Source organism: Cygnus olor, chromosome 13, assembly GCF_009769625.2.
Source record: "Cygnus olor isolate bCygOlo1 chromosome 13, bCygOlo1.pri.v2, whole genome shotgun sequence".
In the NCBI taxonomy this organism is placed as follows: domain Eukaryota; kingdom Metazoa; phylum Chordata; class Aves; order Anseriformes; family Anatidae; genus Cygnus; species Cygnus olor.
The window spans coordinates 20,765,138-20,777,222 of NC_049181.1; the positions used below are offsets into that span (position 1 = coordinate 20,765,138).

The following is a 12,085-nucleotide window of genomic DNA, read 5'->3' on the forward strand; positions in this document are numbered from 1 at the left end:
ATCTTTTTTCTGCTGGTACTAGGAGAACATACAATTTGATATTTCTCTTAAATTTCAGTTTCTTCACAGAAGAATAAGTCCAGCAGCTGAAATAAGCAATAAGACGTAAGTCTTGCTGCTGGAATTCATAAATCTCACACTTTATTTTTCTTTCTGTGCGCTTTAGCAGCAAAGTTCCTGTTTTTAAGAAACTTTATTTTGCACCTACACATAAATATGCATTTGAGAGCACAATCTGCAACACTGTCATCTCATAGCAACAGAAAATACTTACAATTATAAACATATACAACACTTACGCACTAACTCACCAGATTAAAAGCTTCACCACCTCTCCGTATAATTGTAGATCTTAACTTTATTCTATTGTTTGAGATTTATCTTTTGTCTTCATTGCAAAAGCCAAATGTCACAGTATTGTGCCTACTGTCACTGAGGGGGAAACCGTATGATTATATGGTTTGATGGTGAAGAAGGAAAAAAGCACTGCTTAAGGAAAGCAGTTTTATAAAGATGATTCTCCATTCTCCTAAGCCTTAATTGAAATAGTTCAATAAGCACGATAAAACCACAAAAAGGCTTATTCAGTTTTGTATGGCACCTGTAATATGTTGTGGTATTTATCAATAGCAAATGCAATGTTTAATACATTGCAATGTTTTAGTTTGGCAGAACATTATAAAACTACTCGCAAGAACAATTTACTCCTTACCTAATATTCAACATAAGAAAGAGCAGCGTAATGTTTTGAAAATTCTCAGAGTCTCAGAACAAACCAGTGAGATGACAATAATCTTCCTAGAAATAATGATAGTTCACTTTAGGAACTGAAAGTGAACTGCTTAACACCTCTCTACAGTGCTTGTGCCCCAAAGCAGTTAAGTATCTAAGACAGGAATTATTAAAAACTGTAACGGCTCTAGTGTTTTCGTTTCCAGTGGTATCTCAGCATAGGAACATGTAGAGCCTTATTTGCTATCTGATACAAAAAGTCATTCACCATTATTATTGTAGAAGTTCTTGGGATGTTTTTTGTATTTGAAGGCCTATCAAAGAGATCAGTCAGGCTACTGGGATTGCCAAATGTTTCAGGTATGGTCATCCCTGATTACTGCTATCAAAGGAATATAATGTCTAATGTCTATTTCTCAGTGTCTAATGCCTTTCTCCCTCCCATATGAATATTCTTAATTTATTTTAATGCTGGAAAAGCACAGCAATTATAGTTCTGATAAAACTGCTACCAGGTTTGTTTTATAACCCAAATAAACGTACAGTAACATAATTAATTGTTCATTTTTGTTCCTGTTTTAGTGAAGGCAAATATTTTATCGAGCAACAGCAGTGAGCATATATGTAAAGTAAGGAAAGACAAGATGTGGTAAGTGTATCTCAAAACACACACATATCAGAAACAACTCAAAGACCATCATCAAGCTATGTATATGCACTGATGCCTCTTCCATCCTAAAGACACAGGTCTTTATCTTCTAACCCTGAGCTACATGTTATAATCCTAGAGTCATTTATGCTGTTCTCTAATTCAGATTCCCCATTCTGGTAGACTTAGTCTGAATGCCTGACAACATATGGCTAGCATAACATGCATGCTAGCCACAAATATCATCAAATGTCATAAACCTTTCTTACTCTCGTAACTGTCATAGTCACAGGAGCTTTCATTTAAAAGTGGACTAAATCACAAATTAAGGTGCTTGGATAGTGGTTTTAAAAGATTTAAAAGCTAATGGCACTCTAAGATTTTCCATACTTTCCTACCTGACCTCATAGCTAGTGCTTTTCAAAGTTAGCAATACTTAGCATCTCCAAATCAGTCAAAAAGATGCTGAGCAAGCATTCAACTTTTATCAGTTACTTTATACATTATTTTGAACATGTACTACGTCCTTTATTGGGCAAGCTATTAATCTTCACTGTGAAAAGCTGAGCCACTGAAGACTTGATCTTTACCAATACGTAGTAGCCTAGGGCATCAGAACTTTGTCACGGGAGCTGGGAATGAAATCAGAGCTTATCTGGCTCTATCCAGACTCCTTTGAAGGTCTTGGAGTTGTTAATCATAAAATGGGTAAGAAAGACAGCAGTATATCTACCTGATGCAAAAATTGCTATGCAGGTGAAAACTGTAGCTATGCAAAGTCAGTATATTCAGAGCAGCTGGTAACAGCTGCTCCTCAGAAACATGCAAGATTCTTCACAGTAAATGGCTTCTGATGCGCAGATCTCCCTTTGACAGGATTTGCTACCTTTGATGCATCAACTAGTCAGCAATTGGCTTAAGCATGGAAACACTGGTTTTACTATATTTTCATTTTGTAAAATATATCTCTGATCACTCTTGTCATGAATCTGAATTCATCTCTGAATATCCATGTGACATATCTAGAACATCTTTTCTCCAGCAGAGCCCTAAAGCATTTTATGCATTGTATTCTTAGACTGTTACTGATGGCTGGACATTTCAATAGTGTATCTTAGCATTGACTGTCTTTGTCCAGTGACAGGAGAAACACACATTTATGCAAAGTGTTGAGGGATTTGCAATGTCACGCACGATGGAAGGTCTTGTTTAACAGCCTTTTTCATAGTGCTGACTTTATTCATTTTGCAAGGACTCAGAAACCCTGGCAAGAGCTGAGTCTGCAGTTCCATGGAAACCATGTATTTTTGAATAATTTTGAATTAATTGAATGCTTACACACCTAACATAAGGTCTTTACAAATGGGAAGTAATATGACAATACCTTCTTTTCATCTATCCTATCATTTTTGTTCCCTCAGAGTAAATTTCTAGGACAATCAGCATTTGCAACCTGCATCCAGAAGCAACTTGGGATGGGCTTCACATAATGATTCTGGTAGTACTTGTGGCAAGTCATAAAATAGCAAAGGCACTTAAAGCAATGGTGCTTACCCCGTTCAGTGTCATAGAGGTACACAAACTTTTCCCACTTATAATGGGTCAAGAGACTCAAGATGGCTCCTTTTAATGCTGGCCGCATCTGGATGACAAACTGCACGTCTGCATCTGTTGGGAAGCTGGGTGTGATGAAGGATGTGTGAAGGGCTCCACAAAATGACGTCAGTGTGTTCATTGACATCTGGTCATAGAATCCAAAGATGGCATAAACTCCTCTGGAAAACTGTGAACAGACTAACAAAAACAGACAGAGGGGTTAAAATGTGAAATAAAATGAATGCAAACAATTTTTTGAAGTATATTTGAAGTAAGCCCTCTCAGCAATCCTGAAATTGTTTTGTATGATGCAGTAGATTGAATGAATTCGTGAGATATTATATACTAATTTCAGTGTAGCTGTGAGTTGTACAAACTTTCTGTCACAATTAAACTGGTCTGAGCACATTTTTAATTCAAATTGTGCTGTTACATTGTTATAATTCACTAATCTTTCCACATTCCTTAAAAAACAAACACTGGATTACATTGCCTATCTGTAAAATACCTTATCTCCCTTGAGTAGCACCTTGAGAGCTCTGTTAGCAGCCACACAACAAATGTCAAGTCTGCCTAAATATCAAAACATTAAGATGCAGTTTTCCCTGGCATCCCACCTTCAGATTTGACTCCAAGCAACCTTAATGTTTCATTTCTTTACAGTCCACCACTCTGAAATCCCTGTAGGAAACCTGGGTGAGGTCTTTTTCAATGAGAAATTATGGTGACTTCTTAACAGAGTACTAAAATCTTCAGAAGCAAATTGGAAGATGTATGGCTTACCAATATAAAGAATACCTATTGTTGCTTCACGTGACAGACACTGATATCATTTAACCTGGAGGTTTTTAGTGTTTAATCATTCTGGTGACCTGAGGAACTCATCTAGTGTCAGGACACAAAACTCAGCCAGAGGTGTTTTGTTTCACGTGTACTTATCTGGAGAAACACTGCATTTCCCAGACTTCAAAAAGATCTGAATAATGACCATTTTGGGCAAAAATGAAAGTACTTCAATTTAGAAATGTAGTCAACTTCGTGGAAGTTGCAGGGAGAATGAGTTTTTTTTTTGTTTGTTCAATTCTGTAGGAACAGAGCAAATTTCTTGTGGCCCTGGGTTCCTCCTGTGGAGAGACTGCATCAGAGACACTGAAGAAACCTCACGGGTAGGATGCAAGGGCTCAGCTCCATAGTAAGGACGGTGATCACCACACAGATGAAGCACACTACAATTCAGCAGCACTTCTACATCAAAACCTTTCTGGACTAGGATAAGCAGGTCCCATTTGTAACAAAAAACAAGTTTCCAAGAAAAATGGCCACTCAGCATCAACAATTCCACTTGTCAAGAGCTGGATTTTACACCAATTTCCAACTAGCCCCATTAACCACTTTTGCCAAAACACTGTGTACTTAACTTTGCAGAAAGCAAGGGGAAGTCATTACTGGTAAAGTAGACATGACTTCTACACAGAAATATACAGCATTGTTACTTCTGCAAGTACCATCATGAAACATTTCCTACCATAAATGCTATTCAGAATCACCAAAGCCTGTTACCGAAGTAATTTTGAAAAGGTTTCGCCACCATATTAGCTCATTGGAACATCATCATGGAAAACACCTCAAATTGGTACTCAGGTGTGAAAATTTCATTTTCTTCCTGGATGTCCAGATGCAAAAATAGGAAGGTTATTAAAGAACTTATTTAAATGTTTAAGACTTTGTAAAAGGACATGACCAGAAGTGGATACCAGCAGCAAATAACAGCTGGCATAGATAGAAAATAGATGCAGATAGGGCACGGAGAGGGAATAAGAAATACTGATTTCTGAAAGAAAAGTTTGAAGAAGTTCTCACAGTGGAGAAAAGATATAAAAGAAGTTATAATACAGCAAGAATTTATTCCCAGAGGCATGACCAAGGAATTAAATACACAGATTCAAAAGGTATTTTGTTAACTATATACCAACAGAATATGAAGTAGAAAAGCTACCATAAAAATTATCCACTGAAGTAACAAATAAAAGGCACTAACTGACAGGTAAAAAAAAAAGAGAAAAATAAAGACTACTTTAGAAAGGCTAGCAGTCTCCAAATCATTTCAATGACATAAAATCTCTCTAATACCATGGGAATAATCACTGAAGTGGGGTTAGCAAGAGCTGAGTGTCCTCACATACACTGAGTCAGTACCTTACAGATCAGACTTCTTTTACATATTTATTAATGGCCTAGTTTAGCAGTTTTTATGCAGATTCTTATTGTGGAGAAAGAAGAAAAGAGTAAGTCAGTATATTCCAGGAAGTATCCCTTCTTGCAGTGCAAACAAAACGTATTTCCAAAAGTCTCCTGACACTAAATGCCCAGAGTATTTCAAGCGATCCTAAATTCACCTGATTTCTTACCAGCTATAAGGCTCAGGAATAGTTTTAAACTGTGACTCCACTGAAATCTTTGAGAGTTACACAAAACACCTTATCTGAAAAAAGATTTCACTAGGGGCTCAGAAAATCTACCATGATATCTAAGTTTAGAACTATAATGAAGAATACAGATTAGCCTTTATTAGGACTGCTAGTGCCTACATCCCATTGAGTCAATGGAAATAACTGGTGCAATCCTAAAGGTGGGTGACAAACAGCAGCTGCCTCCAGCTTGGACCAGTTCCTCTGCACCATGCTGGGAACCAGCTGAGAACTGGTCTGCCCTGTGCGTTCTCCTGTTCTTGGAGATTTGGCACCTATGTCTGACATGAGTACTGTGGTCAGTGGTTGGAAATGGTTCAGTCTTTGTTTCTTGCACAAAATCATCTTGCATGTCTATTTTAAAACACTGAATTAATGTATATCTTTTAAGATAGCAGCTTATGCTCATGTGAGCAAGGGGTCCGTTCTCAATTTGTGAGTAAACTGGGACTGAAATCAGAGGCTGTTTACAGCCTGACCGTAAGCAGGACCTTCTCCAAACAGTACCTAATAGCCAACATGGAGCTACTGCTTGCAAGGGGCATCCCAGTGCAGGTGAGAGGAGAGGATCACCAACAATATCTTCCAACAAGCGTAGACTCCTGCCCAGTCTTATATCCTGATTCGGGTTTGTATTCACTGCAGATCTTTAACATTTTACAGGCTATCCATCTTGCATTAGTTTTTAATATCTTCATCTCTTAAGCTCCTCTACTTCTTTCTTTATACCTTATTTCTTCTTGACTATCTATTCTGCATGCACTGTGGGGTGCCAATGCAATTTTACTGGCCCATTTAAAAGGCAAATAAACCTTTGTTTTTATAAGGGGAAGATAAAAGACCAATTATCTTGGTCCTCAATGCTCACTTGCATTTTTGAACTCACGATTTTGCTACGATTTTGTAGCATTATGTCTTTTGTTTACTCTGTGACCCAATCTCTCGTGTGGTCAGATCAACATGCTGAACATCCACAAAGCCATGGCCATACTGCTCCTTGGTTTCCAAAAACTAAACACATCATTACACTTATTTTAATTACATTACCATTCTAACACCATGGATCTGTAAACAAAATTAAAAAAACAACAACAACTTAATTTTAGGTAAATTTAGTTTTAGGTAACTAAACCTTAGCTTCAAGCTCTTTATACAAACTATCTTCTATTGACAATAGGACAATCCTCATTTTAGACTAAGAATTTTGGTATTTTTCCTTAATACATCACAGTTGATTTATGTTCGTTTTTCCCTCCTAAAAAAATGCAGATGGTCAAACACATATTTTGGCTATTGAAGAAATGATTTGGACGAATCCTGATTGGACGAACCATTCATTCTACAAAAATAGTTATTTTTTATTTTTTTTTCTGAGATACATCTTTAGGATACTGTTCTTAATCACCGCTATTATTTTTGATAGTGTTTCCAAGGACAGCACACAACCAAGTTTCCTTATTGCCTGATCTGAAAAATTTGTAACCTGTATAAGTAAGGGAGAAAGGTCCTGAGTAGCTCTTATTCTAATGGTGGACCCCTTATGGTCCTAATGGTGGACCATAATAAGCCATTATTTTGGCATTAGATACAAGACAGATACAACTTTTTAAATGGAGACTTAACTCTGGGCTTGTCCTCAGAGTAAGTTAGCTGGCACATACTATTTTTTTCAGCAGAGGCAGGGGTGTATGACAGAAGCCTGGGAATTCTCAAGCGTGTAAAGAGAAGATAAGGAACTTCCAGGTCATGAGAGATTGAATTGTTTTCTGCCAAGGAAAGGAAATATTCCGAGCCATAATGATCACTTTATTTTTTTTAAATAACAGTGATTTGTTAAAATAATAATAAAACAACAAAACCCACAATGATAAAACATACACAAGAACAACAAAAGCAAAACACAAAACAAACCAAAACCAATTAAATAAAAATCCTTGCTTCTCTATGGAATAGCAGCTGAACCTTCCTAAACCTCAGTGTAACTCATTGAACCCCTGACTTCGGTTGTTTTACTAGCAGTTCCGTCCTCCCTCCAGTCAAATCAGCCCTGCCACAGAAATTTAACTAGATTAAGACTAACCAGATGTGATTTTTTTTCACTCAGTCCCCAGGAAGGCTCCAGGCCAGAATTTCAAAAGATGCCACATCTCACACAAGTTATTAGATGACTTGTGTCTTTTTTAAATTTATTTTTTGCTTTCTATCTGTATTCATTTTTTCTACCTTTTAGTGACCGTGAATATTGCTGACACAGCAATGTTGTATAGGCTCTGACATCCCCACTATCTGTTGCCTGCAAGCTAATGTCAAATTTTCTCTGACACCTATTATTTTATTTATTTATTTCTAATTCCAGTTCTCACTATAAACAACTGAAACATTAGTAGGGACATTTACAAGAAGGTTTGGATTTTGCTTGTTTAGAGAAAAGACAGATAAAGCCAACAAAAGAAATATGTTAACAGGTGGATATGGCTACGGATATGCCATTTCCACCAGACGACGTCTTTGACAACGGACTTTATGTTGCACAGGATCCTTGTAATTGTCACACTTCTGACCATGGGAGCAGGAGCCTGGAAGTTCTGGAGTCAGGGGCTGGAGGTTACAGTATTTTAGACGCTATTCCCTCTTCATCACTGTTTGTATGGACAAGTAATTTCCATTTTGTTCACATCAATATCTTGTAAAATGGGTCTCACAATTAACCTATATCAAAGGGGCACTGTAAGGTCTGCTTTACTGATAATTAAGCAGTTCTTTGGGCTGAAACTCTCTGTAGGAGTATAATGACAACTGATATTATTGTGTGTTGCTCATACCATTTCCTCAGTTTTGTGCTCTGTATTTCCCTCAGCTGTGAAATAATTTTATTCCGTCCACTTTCCTCTGCCAACTGTCTTGGATTCCACACAATTCTCACTGACATCCTCTGCCAATGGACTAAGGGGACTACTTTATATTGGAATAATACACAGCGTATCGCAGAGTACTGGCTATTTTCTATTTAGAGTCTCCATCCTATGACTTCCTTGCTGTAACAATATGAGGGTTATCATTAACTCCACTTCATACAGCTCTTAGAGAGACTGACAATGCCTCTACTTCTTCCTTTCCCTTTCATGTTAACACCCTGAACGAATAAGCACCTTCTCTCTACTTTGAGCCCCAAGGAGATCAGCACAGCAGTGCCCACGAATGCAGAAGGAGCTACTTTAGGATGCTCCAGGCAATCAGACTTGAGAGCTTGCTTTAAAGACAAAGTCACTGTATTTAAAATGAAAATTAAAATGAAATACAATTATCTGTTGCCAATAAAACCAGTTTTCACATTTAAATTCTTAAGACTCTGAACTCTGTCAAGAAGAAAAGATTCCATGAGTTGTTTAAAATTCAGCTGAAAAAAAGAAGCATTTATGGAAACATCCATTTCTGAGATAGTTAATAGTGAATATTCATGGAGGTGGGAGTGAACCAAGGAAGTTACAGCTGAGAATTGGATCCAAATCCTCCTGAGATATTGACCATAACATCACTTCTCATTCTACTTAATAAAGAACGTGCCATTACAAATATAAAAAATGCCCCGCAAACACAAATAAACCTCACAGCAGAAAGCAAAACAAAATTACAATTTACTATTGTTACTTCATTTATGGCAACAAACATTTTTCTCAGTGATATAACTGAAGTTCGTTTTATCTCATTCTTTTCATAAAACACTGCTCAACTTGCTCTGTCTAGTGCCTTCTTCATACATAGACACTTCCTTCGGTTTGTACTTCTTTTTAGAAGAGCCAATAAGATAACAACAGCATATTCAGGCACTGGGTGAAGAGGGAGTGAAGGACTTATTAAATTGCAAATGAAAGGCATAAGGATTAATCAATTCATATTTTACAAGCCCTTTACTAGAAAGCAATCCAAAATGAATGTCCAGATACAAGCATCCCCAAATACTCTCTGGTCAAGATTCCATTCAAGATCACTTTTGTCATCCCATCACAACCCCATTACACATTATTAGGTAACAGCCTTTATTTATTATCCACTTTTCACGATCGCTTTGATCACAATCACACCTCCTGGGTGCTGGGTGCTGTACAAATACATTTCCATAACCTTGGTTTCTTTCAGTATGCCTAATTATTTATGACCTACATGACTCCACTCATTAAATTTTATGCATTTTGGCCTTTATATATCTTACTATAGTCAAATAAAACTCTAACAATGTACATGAATTTGCTGCGTGCTGGATCTCCTCTTCACACTGATTGAAACATTCGTATGAATTTTATGAGCGTATGAAAAATGCCAGCTTGCAACAATAAAAATAGGCCACTTAGGCTATAACAGTGCTAGTAGGAGCACTAACAGTACTGATTCTCATGCACACCATGATGCCAAGAGGTTCCAGTTGAGCCCCGCACGACTGCTCTTAAGAAAGAAGTGCATATCTAAGGTCAAATCCTTCTGGACACAAAGGCTGATGAAAGGCCTACTTTCAGAAAGTACTGAGAAGCAAGTTCATTCAGGTCTGATGTACTTCGGCCATTAGCATAATCTTACTCAGGTAGAGGTAAACCCTGACCCCCTCTTTCCCTAGACTGCCAAACTGACATATATGCAAATAAAATATTGGTAATTAAAAAAACAGCTAGCATACTTTAAATGTCATTAACAATGACATCTGTGAGCACCAAATGGTAAGATGGACAAAAAGTCACACTAAACACCACTTTGACTTTCCTGAGAAAGATGTGCTTAGCCTTCTAAAAGGTATTCTTCTATTCAGGGAATATACGCAGGTGACCTGAGTGGCTTAGGTCATGCAACGAACTTTTGCTGCTATTACCTACAAGCTTACTGTTTGGCTCCCATGCTGCTTCCAAGACTAAGAGTATGTAGAATCTGAGCCATTACACAACTTCTGCTTTCAGGTTACTGGCCACAAAGCTAAAAAACAAAACAAAATTTATGTAGAACCTTGATTAAACTCAAGCACAGAATGAATATCTTGTCTTGCAAACCTACCAAATTATCATAAATGTTTCATTTTTCTTAAAGAAAAAAAACCCCTTGATATTCAGAATCTCCATGTTTACAACACATTTCTGATGGTGGAAGAAACACGGGAGTCAACTCACCCATTGTGCAGGAAAAATGTCAGCCCCTTATCAGTAGGTCCAATTCCGAAAACATTGTTTAACCAGAATAAATACTCCACACTGATCTTTTAAAACTCCCAGGATCCAGAGTTGTGTGAGAATATTTCTTTTGAAAGAATATTAAACAGATTAGCATGGCTCAGTTTGAAGGATAATCTATTGGAGCTTGAGGGAACCATAATAGCTGGTTTAAAGCTTAAAATGGATTAAAGATGAGAGGAGATACAGACATGCCATACAAATCAACCAATCTCTTGGAGCATGATTTTAAAAAATGTATTAAGTTTTTGAGGACTATACTTAAATATGTGCTAATCAGAATACTACATTATCTTGCTTGTGCCTTTACAAGATGGAGTTCAAACTCTCAGATAAGCCACTGCAACATTACAGACGTTTTTTATTTTTAAACACGTTCAGGCAATGGATGGTACTCATAGAATCACAGAATCATAGAACGGCTTGGGTTGGAAGGGACCTTAAATACCATCTTGTTCCAACCCCCTGCCATGGGCAGGGATGCCGCTCACTAGATCAAGTTGTCCAGAGAGTCATCCAACCAGCTCTTGAACACCTCCAGGGATGAAGCATCCACAACTTCTCTGGGCAGCCTGTTCCAGTACCATACTCTACTGTTAACAGTCCCCTTTCCGCCCCAATCCCACCACCTCCACAAGCTGCTCACAAGGTTTCCTTTAAGTTTTGAAGGGGAAGACATCAATTACATACCTTGCAGTTTAAAATAAAAGGTTTTTAGAAATGTTTTGTAACACTGCTGCAAAGCTCAGATATAAATGCTGTGGATTTGTTATTCATCAGCTCTTTCCCTTACTGCCCATGCTGGTTCTGACACCAAAGGAAGTATTAGGATGAGGAGCAGCAAGAGGTTTCTCTTTGTAAGTGGTTAAACTTACTGCTGGAGAGAAATGGAAAGGCATTGGGTATCTGCATGACTTTCAAACATGCAGCGTTTGATGAAGAGATTGATGAAGAGATGTTTCTGCTCAGTTTCTCCAGGACAACCGTGCCTTGCCAACAACAGCACTATGCGCAAAGCCAACACTGCTCCTGATAGCTAGCTTTATGTCCCTGGATGTTTATAGTTCGGGCACTGGCCTCAAGTTCAAGGAGAGTTACAGCCTTACCATGTGGATGTAAAGCAGTTCACTGAGCTTTTGCCTTTTGAGAAAACCACACTCTCCATTCTGTCTGAAATGTAGAAGATAAGCTAACACCTGTGGGAGGGAGTCAGAGGACCTACCAAAGTTTTCCCCAGGAGAGTCTAACTATATTTGCAGCAAACAATGATCACTTGTGTCCTTCACTTTTTAGACTCCATCTCATGCATCATGACAAATCCCTGCAGAAACATGGACAGTGTGCACACAACGCTAGTACGTACCATGCACTTGAGTTAAATAACTGTTTTCTATTTGTTTTACCATTTAAGATGCTTTTAATTTTACATT

General features: G+C 37.7%; 1 protein-coding gene across 6 annotated transcripts in view; it reads right to left on the reverse strand.

The window, feature by feature from the left end:
* The window catches only part of GRIA3 (glutamate ionotropic receptor AMPA type subunit 3), a 403,275-nt gene that overhangs the window by 110,550 nt on the left and 280,640 nt on the right, over window positions 1-12,085 (reverse strand). For all 6 annotated transcript variants that reach the window (XM_040572878.1, XM_040572877.1, XM_040572879.1 and 3 more), the window contains one exon: window positions 2,936-3,175. In XM_040572878.1, the coding sequence (XP_040428812.1) occupies window positions 2,936-3,175 (240 nt within the window). The remainder of the gene's footprint in view (window positions 1-2,935; window positions 3,176-12,085) is intronic.